At 40.8% G+C, this 24,730-nt stretch overlaps 1 protein-coding gene across 4 annotated transcripts; it reads left to right on the forward strand.

The window, feature by feature from the left end:
* The first annotated feature begins 908 nt into the window (after window positions 1–908).
* Window positions 909–20,346, forward strand: zmp:0000001167 (protein phosphatase 1 regulatory subunit 12A). 4 transcript variants are annotated; one of them, XM_042496002.1, is made up of 25 exons: window positions 914–1,243; window positions 5,137–5,267; window positions 5,505–5,623; window positions 9,532–9,688; window positions 9,852–9,996; window positions 10,094–10,168; window positions 10,289–10,368; window positions 11,509–11,717; window positions 11,847–11,956; window positions 12,049–12,243; window positions 13,421–13,503; window positions 13,604–13,693; window positions 13,888–13,989; window positions 14,075–14,176; window positions 14,317–14,407; window positions 15,283–15,399; window positions 15,494–15,596; window positions 15,708–15,811; window positions 15,920–15,979; window positions 16,067–16,089; window positions 16,189–16,243; window positions 16,335–16,439; window positions 16,990–17,040; window positions 17,247–17,297; window positions 19,025–20,346. In XM_042496002.1, exons 1-25 carry the CDS (start codon window positions 968–970, stop codon window positions 19,109–19,111), a joined length of 2,721 nt encoding a protein of 906 aa, XP_042351936.1. In that variant the 5' UTR covers window positions 914–967; the 3' UTR covers window positions 19,112–20,346. The 4 variants fall into 4 exon arrangements, with proteins under 4 accessions (XP_042351940.1, XP_042351936.1, XP_042351937.1 ...); XM_042496003.1 differs by having other exon boundaries at window positions 11,533–11,717; XM_042496006.1 differs by lacking the exon at window positions 13,604–13,693 and having other exon boundaries at window positions 909–1,243.
* Window positions 20,347–24,730: the final 4,384 nt, after the last annotated feature.

Consider the following 24,730-nt stretch of genomic DNA (forward strand, 5'->3'; position numbering starts at 1 on the left):
AATTTATCATGGTTATTTCCCTTCACTTTAATTTGTGTAGACATATTGCTGTTGTTATTACTATTATTATTATTATTATTTCCAAATCGAGCTAGAAAAGCTCTCCATCATTAGAAAATGACACTATGATGTTTTTTTAGAAAATAAAATAAATAGATTAATAATAATGATGATGATGATGATTTGATTAACCCTTTGAAACCTGAAGGGACATCAATTTTCCTGTGCTGCTTTGAGATGCCTTTCCCAAGTATTTAAACCTTTGAACCCTGACCAAATTGGTTTCTTTCAAAAACTTGGGATAAAGGCGATGAGACACATGATATGTAAAGTTCCGCAAAATGCAAGAAAAAAGCAATGGAGGAAATTGTTTTTTGTTTTTTTTTTTTTTTAAAAATAGTAAAAAAAGAAAAAAGTGTGGGGAAACTATTTTTGTAATTATCATAATCAAATGTTTAGAATTATGCCACTAAAGTATTATAATTTTTACATACTTTTTCAAGGCCACTTCCTTCTTTGTTGGTTTTACTTTGTTTTGTTTTTGTTTCTTGTTTTTTTGCTATTTTCTGCTACTGCACTGTATTTTACTGTACTTTTTACTTATTTCTTGCGATTTTTGGGTCATTACTTTTTTTAAAAAAATCAAGCCAGCCAAACAAGTCGATTTTATCATGTTTCAAAGGGTTAAGGACACAGAGAAAAGACCATAGTGTACTAAATAAAAGCAAAAAGCAAACAGATAAAAATGTAGAAAATACACTGTCCCTCCCATTAAACAGGAATTTCCGAGTAGCCCGTGAAGGCAGCACGGGACTGCCACTCAGTCAGAAGTTGGCAGTGAAGTTCACGGCTCCGGTTCCAGCGAGTCTCCACCAGGGGGCACAGCCCGGGGCAGGCTCAATCCAAACCAGCCGCTCCGCTTCTCCTCGTACCATGAGCTGAATCTGTCCGGACAGACCAGGGGAAGATGGCGGCCACTGACCATTCCCGGTCCGAAGCTGCCAAACAGCGACGGCAGGATCAGCTGCAGCGATGGCTTGGCTCGGAGACGGACCGGACGGGGTCGGAGGCCCGGGAAACTTTGAGCTGTTCCGGGACGCGGCGGGCGAAAGTCCGGTTCGCCCAAGGAGCCGTGTTTATGGCCGCCTGCTCCGCCGGAGACCGGGAGGAGGTGGCAGCGCTCCTCCGGCAGGGAGCTGACATCAACCACGCCAACATAGACGGACTGACGGCGCTTCACCAGGTAGCTTTAACCGTTAATTATCGTGTTTGTGTGTTAACCGTTGAGTTGCTGCTAACTGTCGCTCAACTAGCGGCGACGCTTTATCCGTTAATGACCCTCACGGCGAAGAGGCTTTAACCTAACTTATCATGGAGTCAGTTAGAAGCATTATCTAAACATTTTCATCGCGTTTAACTAAGCAGGGAGTGTAAATTAGCTTAAAGTGGACTCTTTATCGTCTGTACATTTGTTTGAAATAGTCTTAGCAGCATTTGTGGCCTCTGTGTAGTTTATTAGCATGTTGGGAGGCTGGGCCATCCTCACTGTTGACTGTAGTAAGTTACAGGCTTTTTTTTTAGCCATACAGTGTAGATATATGAGGACAGCAGTGAGCTGCAGGCAGTAAAAAGTCGCCTCAAAGTCTATGGGATCATTTTTAAAGGCACTGAGTCACAGGACTTTCAGTTAGACAGTAGGTCTTTTACATCATCTCATCAACAGGTCTTTCTCTCAAGGAGGAAAGCTTGTTGACTACCTCTGCACAGTGCAAGAGTTTTGTTACTTTTGCATGTCCCAAATAGGCTGCTCTTCTTCTGAGCATGTCTTCATGCAGCCTTCAGGTCCCTCCCTCCCCTTGACTTCAGTCATAACACAGAGGAGCAGTCTGGACAACATCACTGTCACACAGGCCCTCGTTGATGCAGTATTTCCTCTGCTTTTATGATGCCGCGTGTCATAAACACACTGCCTGCCTCTCTTGTGCACACACTGAACTCACAGTCACATGCATTCTGATAGAAAAGAGCTTTTAATTTTCCTGCCCACTGGAGCTGAGTTGTGGGTTCAGCTGTGTGCTTGCAGTGATGTCATGCACCAAGATGATTGGTGCTTTCCCCCTAATTTAAGACAATTGTGTGTATTTGATGAAGTTGTCTTCCCATGACCGCTTCTGAGCGCCACAATGTTGAATGCCCTCTTTTGGTCGATCCACATGTCGGACCGTCACCCAGTGTGGTCCCTCTCCTGCCCTCCATCCCTCTCTCCCCTGTTGCTCATCGGTTGCCTGGCAGCAGGAATTAAATATAGGCCCACACTCTCCAAACTTTCCATCCTCTCCATCCAAAGCCTTTCTGTCTTCTCCACTGTGCTCTCCTTTGCCCCCTCCTCCTCCTCCTCCTCCTCCTCCTCCTCCTCCTCTTCTCCCTGCCTCTCTTTCTCCCTGCCAATTCCCCATGGAGGGGACTTTAGGGATTTCGGATGAAGAAATGGAAAACATTCCTCAAACAGCACAAGCTGCTGTTGTCAAAAGGCGATTTCCACAATGAGTCACTTGATGACCCAGTGAAGGAGTCTGCTGGGAGGCTGTGTGTGTGTGTGCACCCTCATAGCGCAAAGGGCGCGAGAAGTGCCCTCTGTTCATTCATTCGGTTTGGAGCACCCACTTGTTCAGCAGGATCCCCCTCTGCTGCCAGTAAACGCTGCTTTTGACTTGCAAACTAATGGCTCTGCTTTGTAAAATACGCCCACGTTTTTGTTTCCTCCATCCTGCTACCTGTCTAATTATCTCATATCATGAAGGAGGGTGGAGACGTGAAGCGGCTTTGTGATTAGTTGATTTAGCCCAAAAGCAAAGCCTCTTAGGTGGCTTAAGACGGACAGGGCTCTGTGTGACTATAGACACTTGCTGCTGCGATGTCCTGCAGAGCAGCTGATGATAATGAAAGGCTTGAAATGTTGTGACATTAGGGGATGCGGTGTTGTTCTGAGCAGATGTCATCTCATCAGCTGTTACTGATGAAGTAGTTAGCAACACAGCAAGAGAATAAAGGTCGGCTTGATACTGTCTCCAAAAAAAAAATATGTTAAGTTCTGTGACAGCCCCCTTCTTTTCTTTTTTTCTTTTTTTTTACAGTGGTAGAAATTCAACGTGCAATCACTCATATTTTATTAACACTCAATTCAGGCTGATTTATCTGCTGTAGAGCCACCTGCTGGTTTACGCTGCAAAATCTTCTCAAGTATTTTTAGCCATGTTAGCGGCGGCAGGACTCCAAGGATGGCAATGTCCCTCTGTCCGTGCAACACTTTGGTCCAGACTGAACTATATCAACCACCGTTTGATGGATTGCCATGACATTTCGTACAGACATTTATGGCTCCAAGGGGATAAATCTGACTGACTTTGGTGGTCCGGTGATGTGTCCTCCAGCGCCACCATGAGTTACATAAACTCATGAAAGCAATAATAACTTTTCATGAAGTGTTGCCTGCAGGTCAAAGTTTCATATTGTCCAATGCTAAATTTACGAATGATCTTCTCATTAGTCTCAGCTGTACATGAACCATTATGAGATTATAAACATGGACACTGGGAAATTATAATGGAAACTCAACATTAGTTTCTGCAGTAATCAGAAGGAATGATCCTAACGACTAAATTCCCTGACAACAATTAAACAGAAGTTAAAATGTAGACTAGTTGACTTGTCTAAAAGTAAGACAAAATTCGGCAGTCAAAATCAAGCACAATCTGATCTATAAGGTTGAAACTGTCATTATAAGAGCCATTTTTAAAAGTCATTAATCGCAGTTTCTAATGCCTGAACCGTATTTAAAATGTTGCTGAAATGTGTGGCACTTTGCGCTATGCACTCTGAACATTGCACATTATCCTACAAAACATGGCAACTACTCACTAAAAAAAGGTCAACAAATAACATTTATTGAAAATGATATTCTTAGGAAAATAAATCTTTACAATTCATGACTGATTTTCACAACGGCATTCGTACTGGCTGAATGCAATTGCATTAAATGGTAATTATTTTCAAGTGTTCTGACTAGTATTTCTGGTGCAGACTGGTGAGGGTAGCAACGTTTAATCCACAAATCCCGCATATCCCTCAAAATAGGTAATATTTTATGGTATTTGTTATTAGTACCGGAGGCTCGATATTCTCTCAGTTAAGGCTGACCATTATCTGTTTCAGGGCTAGTTGCTAATGTGAAGTCATTTGTATCAATAACTGAAGAGTACAATTCTTTTCTTTTTACAAAGTGGGAAAAAATATCAGTGTTTGAAAGTTACTGTCATTTGTTGTATTTTGACCATGCCTTGCGCTATGGCTTTGTATTGTTTGTTATTATTTTATGTGTTGTGCTCCATGCCGTGTCATTATGGTCATGAGGCGTATAAATAAATGAAATAAATGCAGTATTTTTCAAGAACAAATCACTTCCTTTAGTGCAGAGATCTACTTAACTCTGTTTTTTTTCTATGAAATTCTAGAAATATGTTTATATTTAAAACAGGCTAAAACAGTCTTACCCCACTGGCATTTTTTATGACTTTCCTTTAAAAGAATGAATTTAATAACCCAAGCTTTTTTGCAGTATAAAACCTGTTGACTTGAAAAAGAGGCCTACGCAGATCCTACCCCAAGTTTTTTTTTCTCATAAACTTTAAAGAAACATATCATAACATAATACCATGAGGTCCTCATGGGATTCGTCTTGTGTTGGATCACGTTGGGATCTCAGTGAGACTTCGCTTCAGGAAAAGCAGCTAAATAGATTGGCTGTTTCACTCATGCCACAAAATGACTGTTTTGGAAAGTACTTGAGGGCTTTTAGCGGCCCACTTAACAGAAAGTCATTACAAGCAGACACAGTAGTCATTGTTTGAGCCCAAGCGCTTTAGATGAATTTAATAGATTTTGGAAGTGTCTCCAGTTTTGACTTTAACAACAAACCAAAATGAAGTGGGTCAAAGATCCTCCTTGCTGTACTAAAACTGGAGTCTGACTGACGTGTGGTTGTTTTTTTTAATGGGCGTAGCGGGGATTCTCATAATAAACGAGCAACAATAAACACTTGTATAGCAATCCATCATGTGGTTGTGTGTCCTCTGGCAGGCCTGCATTGATGAAAATGCTGAGATGGTGCAGTTTCTGGTGGAGAGCGGGAGTGACGTCAACAGAGGGGACAACGAGGGCTGGACTCCTCTGCACGCTGCAGCCTCCTGCGGCTTCATCCAGATTGCTAAGTGAGTGCAAACCATCACCACACTGACACGTCACTGCCATTATCACTTAAATACCCCAAAGTGTTAGGTGTTAAACTGCAGTAGCTGTGACTAATATGTTAAATACTGCAGTACAGTGTATAAACTATGCTGCTGGCAGTGTTTATACATGTAAAAAATGTATGTATCATCATTTTCTAATCTAGCTATGTCATTCTCAACCTTGACTGTATGTTGACTGTGGTTTTGTTTTTAAAGATACCTGATAGAGCACGGTGCTCAGGTCGGGGCGGTGAACAGTGAAGGAGAGCTTCCTCTGGACGTGGCCACAGAGGACGCCATGGAGAGACTTCTCAAAGGGGAAATCAAGAAACAAGGTGAGGAATCACTCCTTACCTTCATTAGCACCTAAATTCAAACTTGGCTGTGCATGCGATCTTTGTGGTAATCGCAAGATGATGTCAATATGTGCCATGTTTAAAGTTATCATCATAATTACTTAAGTTATTTTTCAAGCAAACATTCTCTGGTTCTCAAATGCGAGAAATTGACCTTTTTTCTATTTTATGTGATTGTAAATTGAATAGTTTCAGAGCGTTAAAGCAAAACTAACTAGTTGAACATGCCACCCTGGGCTATATGAAATTATCATGGACATTTTTTTATTATGCACTGACATTTTGACCTTTTAAAACCTGGATCGACATCAGTTTTGTTGACACCTTTTGCAAGCAATTAAACCTCTAGGACCCTGGAAAATTGGTTTGATTTCCTTTGAACAGATGGCAAAAGGCAATCACCAACTTGACAAGAAATGTCCTAGAAATTGTAAAAAAAAATAAATACAAAAAAATAAAAGGTGATAAGAAAATGGCTTTAAAATTAGCTGCAGGGAGATTATCAGATTTGCTAAAAACAAAAGGAAGAAATGGTCAGAAAACTATATTTACAGTTCTTACGTATATGTATTCAAAATTATGCTACAGGAAAAAAACTTATTTTATTTTTTAGAACTTTCTAGGTTTTAGCAAAAATGTATATATGGGAAGTACTGAGCATACAACTGGTTAAATGAGGTTTGTATTACAATGCGCAAGCTCTCATTGTAGCCCCCTCTGATTTAAATTTAAATAGAACGGTGACTGTTTTTGGATTCGTCCTTCATTTTGAAAATCAAAGTTTCCCTTATGAATTTAAGGTAACACAGGGTGAGTAACTGCTAAACAAATGGATATTTCGTTGGTGAAGTATTCCAGTTAAACTGAAAAGCTTTTTTACGGGAATCCATGAGTCCTACCTCTAATATTTACTTTTATCAGTTATTTATAGAACATTTATTTTGCTGTATTTGTCATTTCCAACTAACATTTGTACATCTTACAGTGACAACATGTCATTCTATTAGAGGTTTATCACAGTAAAATGTTGTATTGTTGCCAGTATGCCAGTGCATTAACCCTTTGAAATCTGCATCAACATCAGTTTTCCTGTGCTGCGTTCAGATGCCTTTCGCAAACATTAAAACATTTGAACCCTGAGCAAATTGGTTTGATTTCTTTAAGAAAACATTGGGGTGAAAAGAATGAGCAACTTGGCAAGAAAAAGCTGAGGGAAAATGTCAAGAAAAGAATTGTTACAATTATCAAAATCGCATATTTGAAATTATTTTACAAAATTATTATAATTTTCAAACACTTTCTTAATGGCTTTTACTTATTTGTTTGTTTACTTTTCTACCCTTTTTTCATTTTTGCTAATTTTCAGGTAATTTTGTTTTATCTTTTGTAACAAATGTCCTGCAATTTTTTGGGTCATTTCTTCTTTTTTTTTTTTTTTTTTTTAAGAAATCCAGCAGTTTCATTTGGGTTTTTAAGGGTTAAGCCCTGTTCACTGTTGAACCAAAAGTTTCACTATGCTAAAGTAATTGTGCCACATTTACTGAGCGCTTTCTGCAAAGTTAGTAGTTTGACCAATGGGTACTGTCTCGCTTTTGGGGAAATTATTTGAAACACTTGCAGTGTGTCTGTACATAATTTGCAAATGGCAGCTTGAGAGCTTCTGATTTTTAAAATAATGTGAACAGTGTAGATGATTAGGGGCTTTTAGGTACTATATTCCATGTGGTCTGAATGAGCAGCTTTGGCACCCATTAAATTTTCTGTGAGTGGAATAAATTAGGAGCTCACACAGAGCTCGGGCTGTTGGAGCAAAACAGCTCTAAAATCATTCTCATAAATGAACAGCCCCAAAAACCTGCTTTGCATTGTTGTCCTGTTTTTTACAAGCGGTCACGTTTAGAGCATACATCACTCTCAGAGGAGGCAAAAATAGGCAAAGAAATGAGGACAGAGTCACTGCGCACCAAATGTTCTGTGACCTTCATTGTGCTGGAGTGAGCTCCAGGCTTGTGTCTTTATCACTGACAAATACAGACAACGCTGAGATCCATCATGCAACTGAAATCACTGGAAGCAAATAGAAGATAAATCAGTATGAAATTGGATATTTTGTCTTTTGTCTGCAGCTACCAGTATGTGTTAAAGCTTACAAAGCTTGCAAAGCTTAAACCAACAAGTGATTTTGTGTTCTTGTTTTAAAAGGTCTAAAATCACATTTTTGTATGTGTTCATGCAGACTAGTTAGGGCTGGGCGATATGGAAAAAACTCTTCTCACAATATTTTTTTCATATCAGTCTATCAACATATGTCACAATATACATCAAATCACTATTTCTGTCAAACTTAAAGGTTCCCTTTTACTCCTAACTGAGATATGAAGATGTCATAAAGTAAATTTTGGTTTAAGTATTTATTTTCTGTCAGACATTGAACATGACAAATATACTGTAGAACAGGCATCACCAACTGGCGGTCAAGTTACTAAAATCTCCTCCCAGCAAAGGTCCAAACCTCATACCTAAAATCAAAATCACGATTAATTGAACATTTTACTTTGATTATGATTAATGAACGATTATTTTGCTTTTTGCTTTTTGTTTTTTTTTTATTTGACGATGGTGTGTTAGAGTGTAATAAACATATGATTTATTATTATTTATTAAACTTACCAGCATTATATGAAAGTTAAAAGCTGCATCTTAAACAAACAGGTGAATTTAAGCAAATTGTGCCGATAAAAGGCCAACCTCTCCTGACTGCAGGACTCTGACTTCAGCTTCTGTGAATCTTCTGTGAAACTTCTGTGCCGTTAATTATTTTACTGAGGAAAAAAAGACTTTTGAGTAGGCCTACTTCTCCTACAGCTGCCAGCAGCTTGCCAACATTTCCAGTTAGAGAAAGGGTGAAAATAAAGTAATGTGCCTGTGGCCCCAGGCCTCCAAAACATTACATCTGCCTCTGGTAATAATAATGAGAGCTAAGCGCGAGCGGCTGGATGAGACAGGGAGCCATGCGTCCTGCTGTTTCTAAATAATTCATCCAAAGTCTGATTAAAACTGAAACTAACACAAAGTAGTCTGTAAATGGCACTTTCCACCTCTGCAAATGTGGCTGTTTCAGACACTTTGGAGCTGTGAGGAGAAGCACCGCTCTGCTTGTCTGTCTCACTGCACTGCTGTCGGACCATCAGCTGTTTGATCCGTAATAATAAAACGCTGTGGAAGCACTCTGCTGTCAAACACTCAGCTGTATTCTAGAGTCATAATCGTTCACTGCATTTGGTTCGCCGTGGTGTTATTCTTATTATCATTGGCTGTTCGAGTTGTCTGTCAAAGCATGGCTGGAATGCGTTCTGTCGACATAATATTGACTACATCTCATATTTCAATTGAGGAAAAGGTATTTCGCAATCGATATTGTTATCGTTTTATTGCCCCGCCTTAAGACTAGTTAAAAAGTATATCTTTAAAATAATCAAATAGTCTCCTTATTAGTCTTCAGGTGTTGTGCAGCATTACACTAAAACACCTAACACCTGATCACATCATGTAAATACAAAAAAACCCAAAACAAAACAGCGTACATACATAAAAAAACAACCTTAAACTAAGTGACATGAATAAAAATCTAAAATCTCAGGATATTGAGAATTTGGATCCTGAAATGATATAGTGCTAAAATGAAATATACTAAAATGTAATAAAAAAAATGGCTTTTATTTTATTTTATTTTATTTTAATGTTAATTATTTATTATGGTTATTTGCCTGCACTTAAATTTGTGTAAAAGTATTACAATAGTTTCATTATCTTAATGTGTGTGTGTGTGTGTCTGTCTGTCTGTCTGCCTTTTCCATCACTGCTGTGTGTTCACGTGCGCTTCGCAGCCATAGATGTGGACAAGGCCAGAAAGGAGGAGGAGAGGATCATGCTCCAGGACGCCATGGCGGTGCTGGCAGGAAGTGGCACCCTCACACCTCACCCAAACACCAAGGCGACCGCTCTGCACGTTGCTGCTGCCAAAGGCTACATCGAAGTTCTGAAGTGAGAGTCGCTCTACACACACGAGAGCGCTGACAGCTTGTTAGCTTTGTCTTAATTTGGTACCACATCAAGTCAAACAGCTTTTATTCATAGCCTATCCTGCAGGATATTTCTCATCTTCTCCCCTCTTGTTAAAGTTGCCTTTCTCTCCCCCCCCCCCCAGGGTGCTACTAAAGTGTGGGGTTGACGTGGATAGCAGGGACATTGACGGGTGGACGCCTCTGCACGCAGGCGCTCACTGGGGGCAGGAGGAGGTGTGCACCCTGCTGGCTGACAACATGTGCGATATGGGTGCCGTCAACAATGTGGTGAGAGCGAGGCAACCTTACCTCTGCATGAACCATTATATAAGTCGAAGCCTTTATTTGTGCCATGACTGATGATGCACTTTCAATGTCCTTGTAGGGCCAAACACCTCTAGATGTTGCAGATGAGAACCTTGTGGACACTCTGGAGGAGCTGCAGAAGAAGCAGAACGCTGTGAGTCTGCTCTGCACAGGCTCCGTGACTATCTCACTCAGTTAGATAAACCTGATATGATTGATAGTGTTACAGCAGCGAATGTTCTCCGTGTTTATGTGTGTTTATATTCCTCTTCAGTTACGCAGCGAGAAGGAGAAACAGACTCCTGTTATTGAGACCAGCCCGCCGATCTCCATGGTACCAGTTCGCCCACGCAGGTCAGTGCCAGTGTGTTGGTGTGTGGGGCATGTGTTTGTGTGTGTGTGTATGTGGGCACACGCTACGCTGTTCCTCAGCCAAATCCCAGTAATCCCAGTACCAGTCGTTTGCATGCAGGTGTGATGACAACAGTCCCAGCATTCTTATGAACCGTGTTGCTTCTCTCCACTGACATGAAGCTGGATAGACATAGCAGGCAGTGACAGTCTGTGTCCCAGTTTCATACTGAATACTTAATGTTTTCAGTATATAGTTTGTACACATTGGAAAAATGAAAGTATTGTATAAATACTCAAAAATAACTAGATTCAGCTTGTTTTTAAGGGATAGTTTTGTCCTACTCTGCAAAAGAGCAGGAGAAAATATATAAGAAATTATATTTATGTGTTTATTTAAACAAACAACAACAAACTATTTAACTAATTAGTAATTAAAAGAGAAAAAAATAAGAAAAATATTTCATGATAAAATGTCAAGGCTAAAAACATGACACCAGTGACGTTTCTCAAAACAACTTGGCACATCAGGACTCTTGGATTATTTTGGGCACGCAGTATGGAGATATTTTGTAGTTTATTATTTATTTTTTATTTCATTTCAATCCTGGCCATCATTTGCTTCAATTGTTTGGGAGATAAGTACAATGCCTTTTCCCCGTGAACCTCCCGCAGTGTTTTGTGGATTATAAATCATGTCATAAATCACATGAGGGTGTGCAGATAATGACTGAATTTTCATTTTTAGGTGAACTATCCCTTTAATCAGTACAGCGCATATACTACTGTAGTATACTGTATGTGGTTGGGACACAAATTTATGTGGATGTTATGTTGCTATTTAATCACTGTAGGTTTGTGTGAAGTTTGCTTTATTATCACATATTGAAAATAGATTATAAAAAATGAGTGATGAAGGAAAAAGCTGAAGGTTGGAGTTGCATATAGCTGAGTTGTGATGTAGTGATAAGACGTTAGTGCTACACAGGACATCACACAAAGTGACCCACTGTTCCACCCACTGTTGAAGTGTTGATTGGCGCATGCTCGCTCTAATTGGCTGCATGTGGAATGATTGCCCTCACTGATCAGCTCCCTGCATGCCACCTGTTGTTCCACCCCACCTTGGCCCCGCCCCTGCAGGACTTCTATCTCTCGTATGAGCAGTAAGGAGAAGATTTGCCTCCACGAGCGGGAGAAGCACCCACCTCCTGCCCTGCAGAGCAGCCCAGCCGAGGACGAGGAGGAGGAAGGAGGCCAGACGGGACAGAGCCAGCCTCAGAGCCAGGGGAAGGCCTCCAGCAGCTCCAGCTCGGAGGAAGAGAGTGAATCGGAGAGTGACGCAGAGTCGGGTAAGACAAGTGTTGTCATTACTTATCATATGTGAGAGACAAGCTGCATTTAAGAACTGACATGTTTTATCAGTTGGGTTTTATCAGTTGTGAATGAGTTCTTCATTTCTGACCTTTGCTCGGTTGCAGAGAAAGCGAAAAACCGAGAGATCATAAACAACTTGAACAACAAACGCAACGCCACCAGCCTGCTTCCTACCTCCATGTCAACGAGTACTGCTGCAAGCCAAGGGAAAAAGGTAATACATAGAGATATTATATAGAAAATCAAGTTTGTGTTTTAGCTGCATGATAACACTAAAGATGATGACTTGTGCTGGCTCTGTATCAGGACCCAGGCAAGCCCCCAGCCACCGAGGCCCCGGGCTCCTGGAGAACTTCTCTGAGGAAGGCAGGCAGCTCGGTGACTCTGGGCTCAGCTGGACTGACTGACACCAGCCAGGACCCAAGCAGACCTCCAGAGACTGTCCTGGGCATGACCCGCTCTGCCTCCAGCCCCCGCCTCAGCTCTGAGGCAGACACCAAGGTACGCATCACGGGCGCTCACATGATTCAAGGATTTAGACACCCATGAAACCCTTGTTTTAAATGACGTGACTCCAGATAAAGGCTTCTTTCACAGCTTCTGTTCAAGTCACACAAGAAATCTGATGAGCCAGGCTACATTTTGGAGAAGTGTCCACGGTGTCCTGGAAGCAGTTTTCAGGATAAAAATCAGTTTTTACTTTAACCCTTAGTAATACACACACTGGTATCACTCTGCGCACAAAATGTGCCTTTCAGAAACAAGCCTGCAGACAGTGAGTTTATATTTTTACCCAACATCAGTCCTAATCAAAATATCAAATATTCATTAATTTTCTGAATTTTAAATGCCAGGTTTCGACATGATGCCACTATGTTTTTAGGTAACCCCCCCCCCCCCCACCCACACCCAGACAATGAAGTATTTTTAATATACTTCATTCAAAGTAGATGTTTTTTTTTTTAATTATCACAGTCTGGGATATGTCAGTGAGTTGCAGCAACATTGATTGTGACAGTGCACCTAGTGGAAATAGCATGTATTTTCTCCATATGCCAAATATGGTCAAAATGATGTCATCAGGTGGAAAATAGCAAAAATAACAAATTCCAAGGCAGAAGCTCAGAATGACATACAGAAATAATACAGTGCATGTTTTTATGCTTTGATGGCTGTGGGATCAAAAATTGCAGTTTGAATGGGTGCCTGGTGGTTCAGTGAATAGAGCGGCACCCCCCAGGCAGAGGTTGTTGTCCTCCCTGCAGTGGCCGCGGGTTCGATTCCAGCCTCGGCCCTTTGCTGCATGTCGCCCCCTCACTCTCTCCCCCTTTAACGCTCAAACTGTCCTGTCGATTAAAGATAATTTTAAAGATAATTTTTACTTTACAGTATGAATGTAACTATTTTATTTCCACAGTGTATTTCAGACTGATTGTTGGAGCTGAGCTGGAAATTGCAAGATTTAACAAAAATACACTATCTTGCCAAAATGTATGCCATATGCATGAGCACAACCAAAATGATCAAAAAATGAAGAATGAAAAGCATGTAAAATGTCCCCAAGGGTTAAAATCATGTACCTTGGTGATTTTGAAGAGCTTCAGAGTGCTAAGCGAGATAAATACTTGGTGAGAAAATAAAATAAAAGTGATGAACCAATGTCACCCCTCGTTGTCAGGAGCCAAGGCTTGCTCGGGTGCCACCCATCCCAACACGGAGACTCTTCAGTATTCCAGACAGCAGCCCTGACAACTCTAACAGGTGGGCCGCTGCTCTCACTCGCTTCTGCGCTTGTGAAACCAGAGTGTGTTTTTCTGAGTCACTGCATATGTGCCCTTGTCACCCTGTCTCTCTCTCTCAGTTGGCTAAGTCGTAGCTCCTCTTACACTCGGCGCCTTCATAGTCAATCAGGGAATGACCTCACTAGTTCAAACCCCACTTTGCTTCACAGGTCAGTCGCACGACTCACTACCCGTCTTGCATTTTTTGCTCTGCTGTTTGTGTTATGAGTTGTTTTTTTTTTGCTGTGTCACAGCTTATGACATTTCTCCAGCAGTAAATACTAATGTGTGTGTGTGTGTGTGTGTGTGTGTGTAGCTGTGAAAGAAGTCTTTGTGTTTCCAATAAGCTTTGTGTCGTTTCTAGCTCATCTTATGGAAAGAGACTGGATGACCCCACCGTGACCTCAGCTAGCACAGGAACAAGTTCTGCTGGACTCAGCCGCCTTAACAGTGTCTTAGCCCAGAGGTATTTCATCTTTATATAAACTCTGCGATTAATTTTCCTCACTCGTCTGAAAGAGCTCATTGCCACTCTTATCTATCTCTTTAAGGCATCCTCAGGAACAGACAGAAAAGAAGGACCAGTCTGCAGTCACCACCTCCAACTCTCAGAGCACGACCACAGGGGAACAGGAGGCCAAGCAGAGACGCAAGTAAGTCAAGGCTGGTGTGTGTGTGTGTGTGTGTGTGCGTGTGCGCGTCTGTGTGTGTGTTTGTATGTGTTTGTGGGGCTGAAAATTTTGGGCCTGCAAATTTTGGGCCTGCTGAATCTTAAAGTGTGTGTCTTTTTTAGATCATATCTGACGCCAGTGCGGGACGAGGAGGCAGAGGCGCAGAGGAAGGCTCGCTCCAGACATGCACGGCAGTCCCGCCGCTCCACTCAGGTACAAACTAGGGCTGTCAAACAATTAACTTTTTAAATCATGATTAATTGCACAATTTTAGTAGTTAATTGTGATTAATTGCATTTTTTAATCACGTTTTCAATCCTGTTGTTATGCATTACAAAACAATCCATATTGACAGGGTAAAGCAATCGTTACTTATTGTCTTGATTAGGAATCAAATGACTGCAAGAAAAGCATGGGACTAACATAAAGTGTCTGCAAAGAGAAGACTTCCCATAAAACCACTTTGGGTTTTTTTGTTATTTAGTTTTTATTGGCAGCCAGAAGATTTACAAAAGTGACAGCTACAAAAACTTCAACCCAAACAATATCAAGTGCTTAAAGGTAATAAAAGTACAAACAGACAATTTAGCAGGTAAACAAGCAAAATCACTCAAGAATAGATAAATCTGTTAAAAAGTATATTAATAAAATAAACAAATAATGACAAAAATAATAATTAAAATGATAATAATAATAAAACCCATTTCATTCAGATATCTTGAGTTCAGAGGTCACGGGACCCCTTAGAAAGAAATGATAATGTCATTTCTTCATTGCCAAAATTTAGCCTTTGGAGCATCATGTAGCCCTTTCCTGAGAAGCTAGCATGAGATGGTATCACTGAAGTCCTCAGGTCTTCAAGTTTCTCAGTAAACCTAGTAAAACACAGGAATGTCAGCAGGTGATTAACATGATTAAAAACAAAAAAATTAAAAAAAAACATGTTATGTCCTTAATCACCGTAATCACATTTCGATTAACGCATTAATGCCAAAAGCCCTACACAAACATCACCTGCTCAGATGTTCACAGAAGTACTGAGTGTCATTCTGGTACACACAATGGCGTTTTCTTTTTATCCCTTCAAGGGGGTCACGCTAACAGACCTGCAGGAGGCCGAGAAGACGATGAAGACAGACAACAAAGGGAGAGAAAAGAAGGAGGAGGAAGAGAAGGAGACGAAAGCAAAGAAGGGAGAGGAGGGGGTGAGAGCCGTATATCAGAGTTATAGGTCTGCGTTAGCTGCTCATGTATAAAGCCACGTGTTGTCACAAAGTGCGGGGGTTGCTGTGTTTACAGGAAGTGAGCTGGAGGTCTCGTATTGCCAGTCTGCAGAAGTCTGACCTGCTGGGCCTCACGCAGCCCCCTGGCACCCCACGCCCTCAGACGTCTGACAGGAGAGGTACGCATCGTTACTTCAAGTTTCTCCCAGAAGGCAGAGCTTGACGACACGGTAGTGTTTGTCGAAACATTTGATTTGCTCTTAAGCGAATGCTGTCTGGCTTGGTTCCAGATGTTGAGGCCAGCACAGGGGAGAGCGAGACAGAGCGATGGGCCAGGGAGCGCAGGGAGAGGAGACAAGCTCGGGCCAGAAGGAAGGCACAGAGGACCGGTGAGGTAAACAACACAAACTTCTTTTTTGCCTGCAAAATGAAAAAAAACTAAACTAATGTTAAAACTTGAGTGATTCATAAGAACATGTTACATTGTCTGTGTCATTTGTAGAGTGATGATAATGATCCCAGTGGAGAGGAAGAGTTCTCAGGCAGTGGGCTGGATCCACAGGTGTGTGTTTATTTGTGGTCTGACTGACTGACTGACTGTAACCTAAGACAACACACATAACCTGTTTTCTTGTTTCTCTCTTTACAGACAGACCAACACTTGAGTTCCAGGTATGAATTCACCCTTTGACCTTTTTTTATTTTGCCCTCTTTCTTCATTTTGTCAGTCTCAATGTTAGCTGTGTCGCTGACCTCTGCTCTCCTCCGCAGGTCCTTTAACGACTGCACCCAGGGAGGAGACTCCGACAGCAAGGATTTTAAGAAGGTCGGGCAGACACAATTGATATTGAGGCCAGAAAATGTGTTTTTCTGGCTTGTCTTAGTTATTTACTGCTCTGTGTGTCTGTGTGTGTCAGTTGTTCGAGGAAGTCTCCAGAGAAAACAGCCAGCTCCAGTCTCAGCTGCAGGACACCCAGAGGATTATCACTCAGACCAGGTTGGACCTGGAAAAGGCCACACAGGTGACGACACACTCACAACACACTGAGTTGGACACAGTCTGTTATTGTTAAATTCACCTGTGCAAAGAGAGAAGGAAGCATCTTAAAGCGGTAAAACCGGTAATCGGCAGCCTCTATAATTATAATATAACAGGATCAGGTGGCTATCACTTGTCATACTGTCAACTCAAATGTTATGCTATGTATCCCATCTATTTCTAAACACGGAAAATGAAACAAAAAAGTCTCTTTCTCTGTGATTTTGTGCATGTGCCCCATATTCAGAGGCTATATGTCCTCGTCCACGTGATAACACTCCTTTTGTCTCATCAGTGCACTCGGGGGTTTGCCTCTACAGACTCACTTGGTCTAACTGATGGTGGCTAAAGTTTACGAATGTTAAAAACTAACTGACTACTGTTACATTGTGTTTTATCCATAGGAATACATTGAGCATAGAATGGAAATCCCCATTCGATATATCCACATTAGTTGTTATATATCTGTTGGATGTCTGATACCTGCTGTGGTGGTGGAGATGTTAATGTTATTGATTTGTTGTGTCCAACAGAGACAGGAGCGCTTCAGTGACTGTTCGGCCCTGCTGGAGCTGGAGAGAAAGGTAACGCATCCCTGCTCATGGTGTTACTTGAAAGCGCTTCAACTGCCTCACTACTGCCACCATTGCTTTCTGTTGACACTCTCTCCTCTCTTCTCCCCACTCAAACCACTTCCTCACCTGTTTTCACTCACCCTTTGTGGTCCTTCTTCTTCTCTACATCACCTCCTCCCTGCTCCTCACTCTCCCTCCCGTTTCCGTGGCGTCAGGACCGGAGGATGTTGGAGCGGCGAATGGCAGAGCTGGAGGAGGAGCTAAAGGTGAGGAGACGAGTCTTATCATGGCCGCAGACACTTTGCATGTTTCTGCTTGATTAGCTTGGCTTTACCTCGTACAGGCAGGAGTGTTGTGGAGGTACACGGTGGAATTGTTTTTTTAACAGTACAACTTATTGTTTTCTGTTACATGTGATTGATTAATTTGGTTGTTTTTTACATTGATGGATGTTTCTGTCGGCTCACCTAACAACTACCCCAAACCCATCTGATCTCTGCGCTCTCATAATTGTCTGACGTCTCCACTAACACAGAATGAATAGGTAAAGTCCTTCTTTTAAAGGTTCTGTATGCCACATTCAGAGCATTAATACAGCAACAAACCACTATTTACTCTGTAAAGTTAGAGTGGATCGATGGCTTCCTGAGCAGAGAATGAAGTCACGCTACCTCTGCGTGTGTTGTAATTTGAGCTTCTCTGTACTTTGTTATGATAAGCTCCCCACATGCATGTTATCACATGTGTGTATCCCACCTCGCACTGTACTCATCGGTGGTTGCTGCTGATATCGGGAAGGTGCAGAAACGCAGCGCCCAAACCTCAGATCCCTCCTGATTAACACTGTAAGCTCTGTCAGCACTGCTGCCATGTTTATTGAGTTAGCACCGTTAGCTGCTAGTCGCTGGCTCAGCTGCAGTCTTGTGGAGAACCGTGCCCAGACAACTCATATGCTCTAGATTACGAATAAGGAATAGTTATAGGGAAATATGCTTATTTGATTTCTTGAAAAGAGTTGATGAGGGTTATGGACATAAATCTGACTTTTTTTAAATATCAGTTTTTAACCATCAGCCATTTTGCTAGCATGCATGTTGTAATAACTAGAAAAAATAAACTATACTTTGTCACTCTAGAATTATAAGATTCTATCAGACATTTTTGTCAAAATTAAGATAATTACTTATTTGTATTCTGAGATAACGCATTAACATTGTGTGAGGTCTTTTTTTTTTTTTAGTTATATGGATTTTTGGATTTTATATATAGGAAACAGAAAGATTCATATCGTTTTTGTTATTTGGAATGGAAAAACTTGCTCAAAACCATATAACTCTAAGGTAACGACTTTGCAGGACAGCTAAGCTACAGTTTTCAGCCAATTTGCCGAGCTCGTACATTAGTGATATGCCAGTTGCCTTTAGCATATCAGGCGCTTGACTTTTTAGGGATCGTCTTCGTAAATTTTGAAACTGTTCTAGATGCTTGACTTTTTCAGCATCTCGCTAGTGTACCTGTGAGCCTGCCACATGTGGTCAAACTGTCCCAGTTTCACTTCAGTGGACTGCTTGTGACTGATATTAGATTGGATGTCTAAGTCACAAAGCTTTCGCAATGTTTAAATGGCTTTATCTGAGAAAAACTAATAAAAGTTAATGTTGATGCATAAAGAATTATGTTGAGTGACCATTTCTTAATTTACGAGCTAATTGAATTACAAAAACTTTAACCCAAGCCCACTGTCTTCCACTCAACTGTAACATTAATTATGAATTGGGTGTCCTGCTGCCTTTAAATTTTGTGGTGACAGCTTTGCTGGAAACATTTATTGCACTGATATGAATTAATTGTCAAACTGTCTGCTGTTAAAACTGTCTATAATATATCATCTTAATATCCAATATCTCATAATCAGTAATGTCAAAACAAGCAATAAAATAATCAGGCTAGTTTTATACTTTGTTTTAATGTGAATTACATTTTTGTTTTCCAGGTTCTGGTCGACTTGAGAACAGACAACCAACGTCTCAAAGATGAAAATGGAGCACTGATCCGTGTCATCAGCAAACTCTCCAAATAGATGGAGAGAGAGACACGAAAAGCAGGGAACCCCCTCCTCCCTCCATCCATCCATCCCTCCCTCCCTGCTTCCACACATTCCTCCCTGTGCCAAAGAGAGAGAGAGAGAGAGAGAGAGAGAGAGAGAAGCAGCAGCAGAACGTCCTGCGTACATGAACACCACCGCTTGAGTTGGATTGTGATGCCTCTCTGTGAACAGCTGGAGTGGCTTTTGTGTGCCTTACTGGCCGTTTGTCACAGGAAGACCTCCGGCACGAAGGCCTGTGGCTTCGGTCAGAGGCTCCCACGGCAGCAACATGAGACCCGACAACAGCCAGAATGCCCACGGCTGGTGCAACACACGAAACATCTTCTACGACTGTGCATCAGGGGAACACTAACGTGCACACACATTCCTATGCGTGCATCACATACTTCCTCCATGCACATTCCACGAGCGCACAAGGCAGCTTGGGCCTTTAAGCTCCCACTTAGTATTTATTTTTTATTTTTTGTGGACACTCACGTCACACATTCACGAATTTACCCCACTCACTGTTCAAATCTAACGTGTTGTCAAGCAGTACAGGTTTTGGTGTAGTTCTTTTAAAAAAACCCAACAACAACAAAAAAACCCAGCTCAGGCTCTGTCTTTACATTCAGCACCGTCCTGACGACAGGGGGAAGTCCACACGGCTCTGTTGGGTTGTTTTGTTTCCGCATGCAAGTGTTTGAACCCACCTACCTCTCCACCTATGCACTTCCCCACATACATTTTTATTTTGTGACCACAGACACACTCCATGCTCTTAAAAAAAAAATGACCCGGTCAGTCGACCACAGCACTTTACTCTCTGCAAAGCAATAAAAAAACGTGCAAGGCTTTGCCCGTCCTCCAGACAGTTGAACGTATTTCAGAGCAGCGCCCTCTCACTAAGCAAGTGGAAGGAGAAGTTACCCATAGTTGAAGGTCAAAGGTCATTGCACAGTTAAAAAAAATTGCTCTTCTGTTAAAGCCTATCATGCTAAGGATGGTTTTGATTATGAACATCGATAAAGACATTTTCATAGTTTCTCATTGTCAATTCTTCTCTTGCAAGGGAGCATGGTTATGTATATTATATTTGTATAAATATTAGTCTTGAACAATACCCCCCCCTTGAAGTAAAATTCCATGTAGCCTTTCTTCACACGTTGGTTTTCTAATATATTGAATGGATGTCTTCACCCTAATAAAAAAAAAAAAGCGTGTTTGTAGATTTGTAGCAACTGCCTTTTTATTATGGACACTGAGAATTTGTATCCTTCAAAAGTAATGAGTGCAGTAAAATGTTATAAAGGTCCCATGTGTAAGATTTAGCGAGATTTTGTGGCATCTAGCTGTGAGGATTGCAGATTGTAAACAGCTGAAACTTCCCCTGGTAAGAATTCTTTCATTGTTCTTTGTTTAGGAAGTTTTTACCGGGAGCCCATTTATCCACAGAGGTCTCCTCCTCCAAAACAAACAGATCGGGTGATTTAAAACAGCAACACCTTTTACACTGCCTATTCAAGATGGAAATATTGTGGCGATATTTATTTTCATTTAACCTTTATTTAACCGAGAACAGTCCTGTTAAGATTGAAAATCTTTTTTAAGGGAGTCCTGGCTAAGACAGCAACATGAAGAATTTCAAATAAAAGAACGAACAGACTTAAAACACAACAGCAAAAGTTAAAACAAACAGTATTAAAATTCACACACAAGCAACAAACTTAAACAGCCGGGGCGTCCAGTAGCTCACCCGTTAGAGCGGGCACCCCATGTACAGAGGCTGCTGTCCTCGCTGCAGTGGCCACGGGTTCAACTCCAAACTGCAGCCCTTTGCTGCATGTCATCCCCTCTCTCTCTCCTCCTTTCATGCTTGAGCTGCCTTATCTCTAATAAAGGCAAAAAGCCAAAAAAACCAATAAACAGCCAAACTGCAGCATTCAAAAAATTGACGTGCGGTCAGTGTTCAAAAGGTCTCTTTGTTAAAATTGCCAAGGCTTACAATAGAATTGAGTTTAAAGTGACTCCGCAGCTTACACCAAAATGCCACCATGCCGTTCTGTATAAAAGGTACCATCATGGAATTTGCAGATGAGTTGTCCCCGCCTTTAAGCCGCCTCGGGAGATAAAGTATAGTACAGGATGGGTGTGATGCTTTGACCATGTGTTATGTGTGTCATCCACTGCTGTAGAATTTAAAAAGCAGTTAGTAACATTTAGCTGTAAACTGGAAGAAGAAGAACAGCTGCTGTAAATGTCCGAAAATTGGGGAAACAATAACATTCAGGAGCTACTTAGTGACAAGATCAGCCGCCTTATAACAGATGGTAAAAGTAATGGGGCATTATTGTTTTATGTCACACTATAGGCCAACGCCGTTGGTTAACATGTCCCCCCTGTGTCCCCTCCTTTGGATCCGCGATGCCAGCATGCTGTCTAAAATCACACACTGGAGCAGCATACGCCACTGTTATTTGGTTCTGTGTAAAAATGTAAAGGTGGCATAAAGGAGGGACTTGGTTACGGCCCTAGTTTTTCTCCGACGCTGTTCGATTTGTCACAAGTGTCCCTTTAACTTATCCCGTTACTTGTATTACTCACTTTAACATGAAGGTATATCAACATTGTTTGCAACCACAGCACTGAATCCTACTTGGATTCTTGGCTTCGTGGCAACGCATAGTGATCAAGGGAGCAACCAGTTTGTGGTTACCTGTTTGTTTGTTGCCATTTTTTCTGCTTCACCTACATCACACTGGTATCATCCCTGCATACAGTTGTTCTGTTTTCTGGTAGCCAGATGTCCTTTATCACTGGGGAGGAAAAAAAGGAACCGAGCAGCTGCAACACAGTGAGCGTAACAGAGGAAACAGGGCAACACAGATGTATTTACAGTATGTTTGGACTGTTTTATGAATCTACCGCTGCTCCCAGGTGGACTGTACATCATGACTGACATGAGAGAGCGAGTGTCGTTACATGTGCTGCGTCAGTGCTCAGCAGCGACTGGGTAAAAAGCTGCGAGAGTCTCGTTGTCTTTTGAGCTCCCGTCCATTTTGCACTTGAGTTAAGTTAACAGCACTCATCCATCTGTCTCATCAGAGCAGGGAGATGGACCACTGTCCTGCAGGGAAGAAGTACTGACAACAAGCTGAGCTCCTAATAAGGAAGGGCAGGCTGGCCGAGGCTCTCTCTCTGTAAATATCCCTCAGGTCTGAGAAAGACAGAGGAAGGGAGCTGGGGAGGAAGAGGGAAGCGGATGGATTGCAGCCTTATATGGACAAAGCACAGCTTTTCCCAGGGTTTGTGGCTCTGACCCCCGGCATGACGCCAGATGTTTCACAAGCAGCTCTGCAACGCCACCAAGTGGTGCAATTTATAAAATGCTGCAGTTAGACTGAAAAAAAAAATTACATTTCTTTACAAATCAGAGTAAAAAAATACTCCTGTTATCAGGGCAGCCCAAGAGTGGATTACCCTTAATTGGAAATGTGTTGGCTGTATGCTCTGTAGCAGGGGTCCTCAATGTGTTTTATGTCAAGGGCCCTTAAATGAATACAGATTTTGCCATGAATCCCCATATGAAGATTTCTAGAATATCTAGAATATATCTCACCTGTCTCACTCACTCAACATGTAGACTGTTACAGTTACTGCTTGTTTTCTAACCCAAAGAAAATTTAAACTACTGGTTGCCAGAATAATATGTTTAAAAAATGACTTCTACACAGGACAAAATAATTACCAACTTTTACTTAACCTGCAATGCTTTTTTTGAGTAAGAAAAAGAAGATTTGTCCTTCCACAAGAAATAAATGTTAAAAAATTGTTATAGAAAGCCCTTTGAATCATGACCACGGAAAGAAGGCAATGAGCAACTTAACAAAAAATGGCTAAAAAATGAGCAAGAAATCGGTAAAAAGTTATAGAAAAAATTAGTCATCAAATTAGTAAAAAAAAAAAAAAAAAAAAACAAATAAACATAAAACATAAAAAATAAACATAACTTAAAACATTTTTAAAAGAATTATGATTATAGTTTTCTGGACATTTTGCTCTCTCTCTTTTTTATTGTTTTATTTCATTTTTTTTAATATTACATCTAATTTTCCCCCTGAGCTAATCCAGATCATTTCCTCATCAACTTTTACTTCTTTTTCTTTTTTTGCAGTTTGTGTGACATTTTGACCAAGTTGCTCATTATGTTTTTTCTTGTGTTTTTGAAAGAAATAAAACCAATTTCTTCAGATTTTAGAGGTTTAAATGCTCGGAAAGGTGTCTGAATGCAGCGGAAGAAAAGTGGTGTCCCTCCAGGTTTCAAAGGCTTAAATTAAACTTTCCCTTACATGAAGACACTGTTACAACGCAAATTTTATGGTTTAAATCAAATTAACGTAAACTGTATTCCTTGAAAATGAGTTTGAGTTTTTAGGATTCGAAGGTTCTATCTATATTTGACGTGTCCCTAAAAAACCCATATACAAAACTAGCAGGATTTGATGTTGTGTATTTAGAATAGCTTTAGGCTGTCTGTCATGTTCATGTACCACAGAGACTTCTTCCACGTATCAGTTTGGATAGTTAGAACATAAAAACTTTGAAGCTCAATATCTCAAAACAGCTCAGAACGCAGATAGAACCATATCATAATGTGACGAAGTTTCAAATTAACTCAGAATAAGCTCCCCCATAAAAACATGTTTTAAGAAAAGATTTACTGATTCTTGCTGCCCTCTTTCCTCAAGCAGGTTGCTGCAGAGGCTCTAAACTCTGACCGCAAAGACTTCACTGTAAATAACCATATAGATTTCATTAACCCCTTGAGACCTGGAGCCACATCACTTTTCTTGTGCTGCTTTCAGAAGTCTTTCACAATATTTGAACCTTTTTACCCTGAGCAAATTGGTGTGATTTCTTGCATAAATGCTTCTCAAAAAATAGGAATTTAAAAAATATATTTATTTAAAGCTAGAGAAAAATGTCAAGGGATAAAAAAGAAAATGCGAGGGAAAATGTACAGGGGGAAAAAAAGAAAAATGCAGGGAAAAATATATATATTTATAATTATCATAATTACATTTTTAAATGTTTTCTTACAGAATGATTATATTTTTAAGCACATATTACTAGTTACTTTTCAACCTTAATGGTTTTGTTTTTTTGTTGTTTTTTTTCAGGTGATTTTCTCGTACTTCTTACTTATTTCTTGCAAATTTGGGGGTCATCTTTTTTTTCCCACGTTTTTTTTTTTTTTTTTTAAAGAAATTAAGCCAAATTGCACAGCTTTCAAAGGGTTAAATAATAAGTAAAATAAGAGCGAACAGCAAAAAAGGTAAAAGGAGCAGTTTAGAGCGAGTGAAAGCAGTGTGGGGATGACATGATTTAGTTTGGAGAGAGTGACGCGATACTTCTTGGAAGAGATAGGATGGAAATGTAAACACTCTCAGCGTGACCTGCGGAGTATTTTACAGTCTCAGCCAAGTGGTGCTGGTGTTTAATTGTGAATATGTACGCACAATGTGGCAGCCATGACAGCAACAAAACTGTGTTTGTTTATATGCTTTTATTTATATGCATTTATTAAGACCTTTTTCCTTTAATTTGGGACCT

The sequence above is a fragment of the Plectropomus leopardus genome, chromosome 11, assembly GCF_008729295.1.
Source record: "Plectropomus leopardus isolate mb chromosome 11, YSFRI_Pleo_2.0, whole genome shotgun sequence".
Classification (NCBI taxonomy): domain Eukaryota; kingdom Metazoa; phylum Chordata; class Actinopteri; order Perciformes; family Serranidae; genus Plectropomus; species Plectropomus leopardus.

Bases quoted from the DNA above. Each gene is read 5' to 3' on its own strand.
- zmp:0000001167 (XM_042496002.1), top strand. From the start codon at position 968: ATGGCGGCCACTGACCATTCCCGGTCCGAAGCTGCCAAACAGCGACGG. The intron at 5,624-9,531 runs GTGAGGAATCAC...TGCGCTTCGCAG, and splicing joins AGGGGAAATCAAGAAACAAG to CCATAGATGTGGACAAGGCC. The intron at 11,718-11,846 runs GTAAGACAAGTG...GCTCGGTTGCAG, and splicing joins GGAGAGTGACGCAGAGTCGG to AGAAAGCGAAAAACCGAGAG.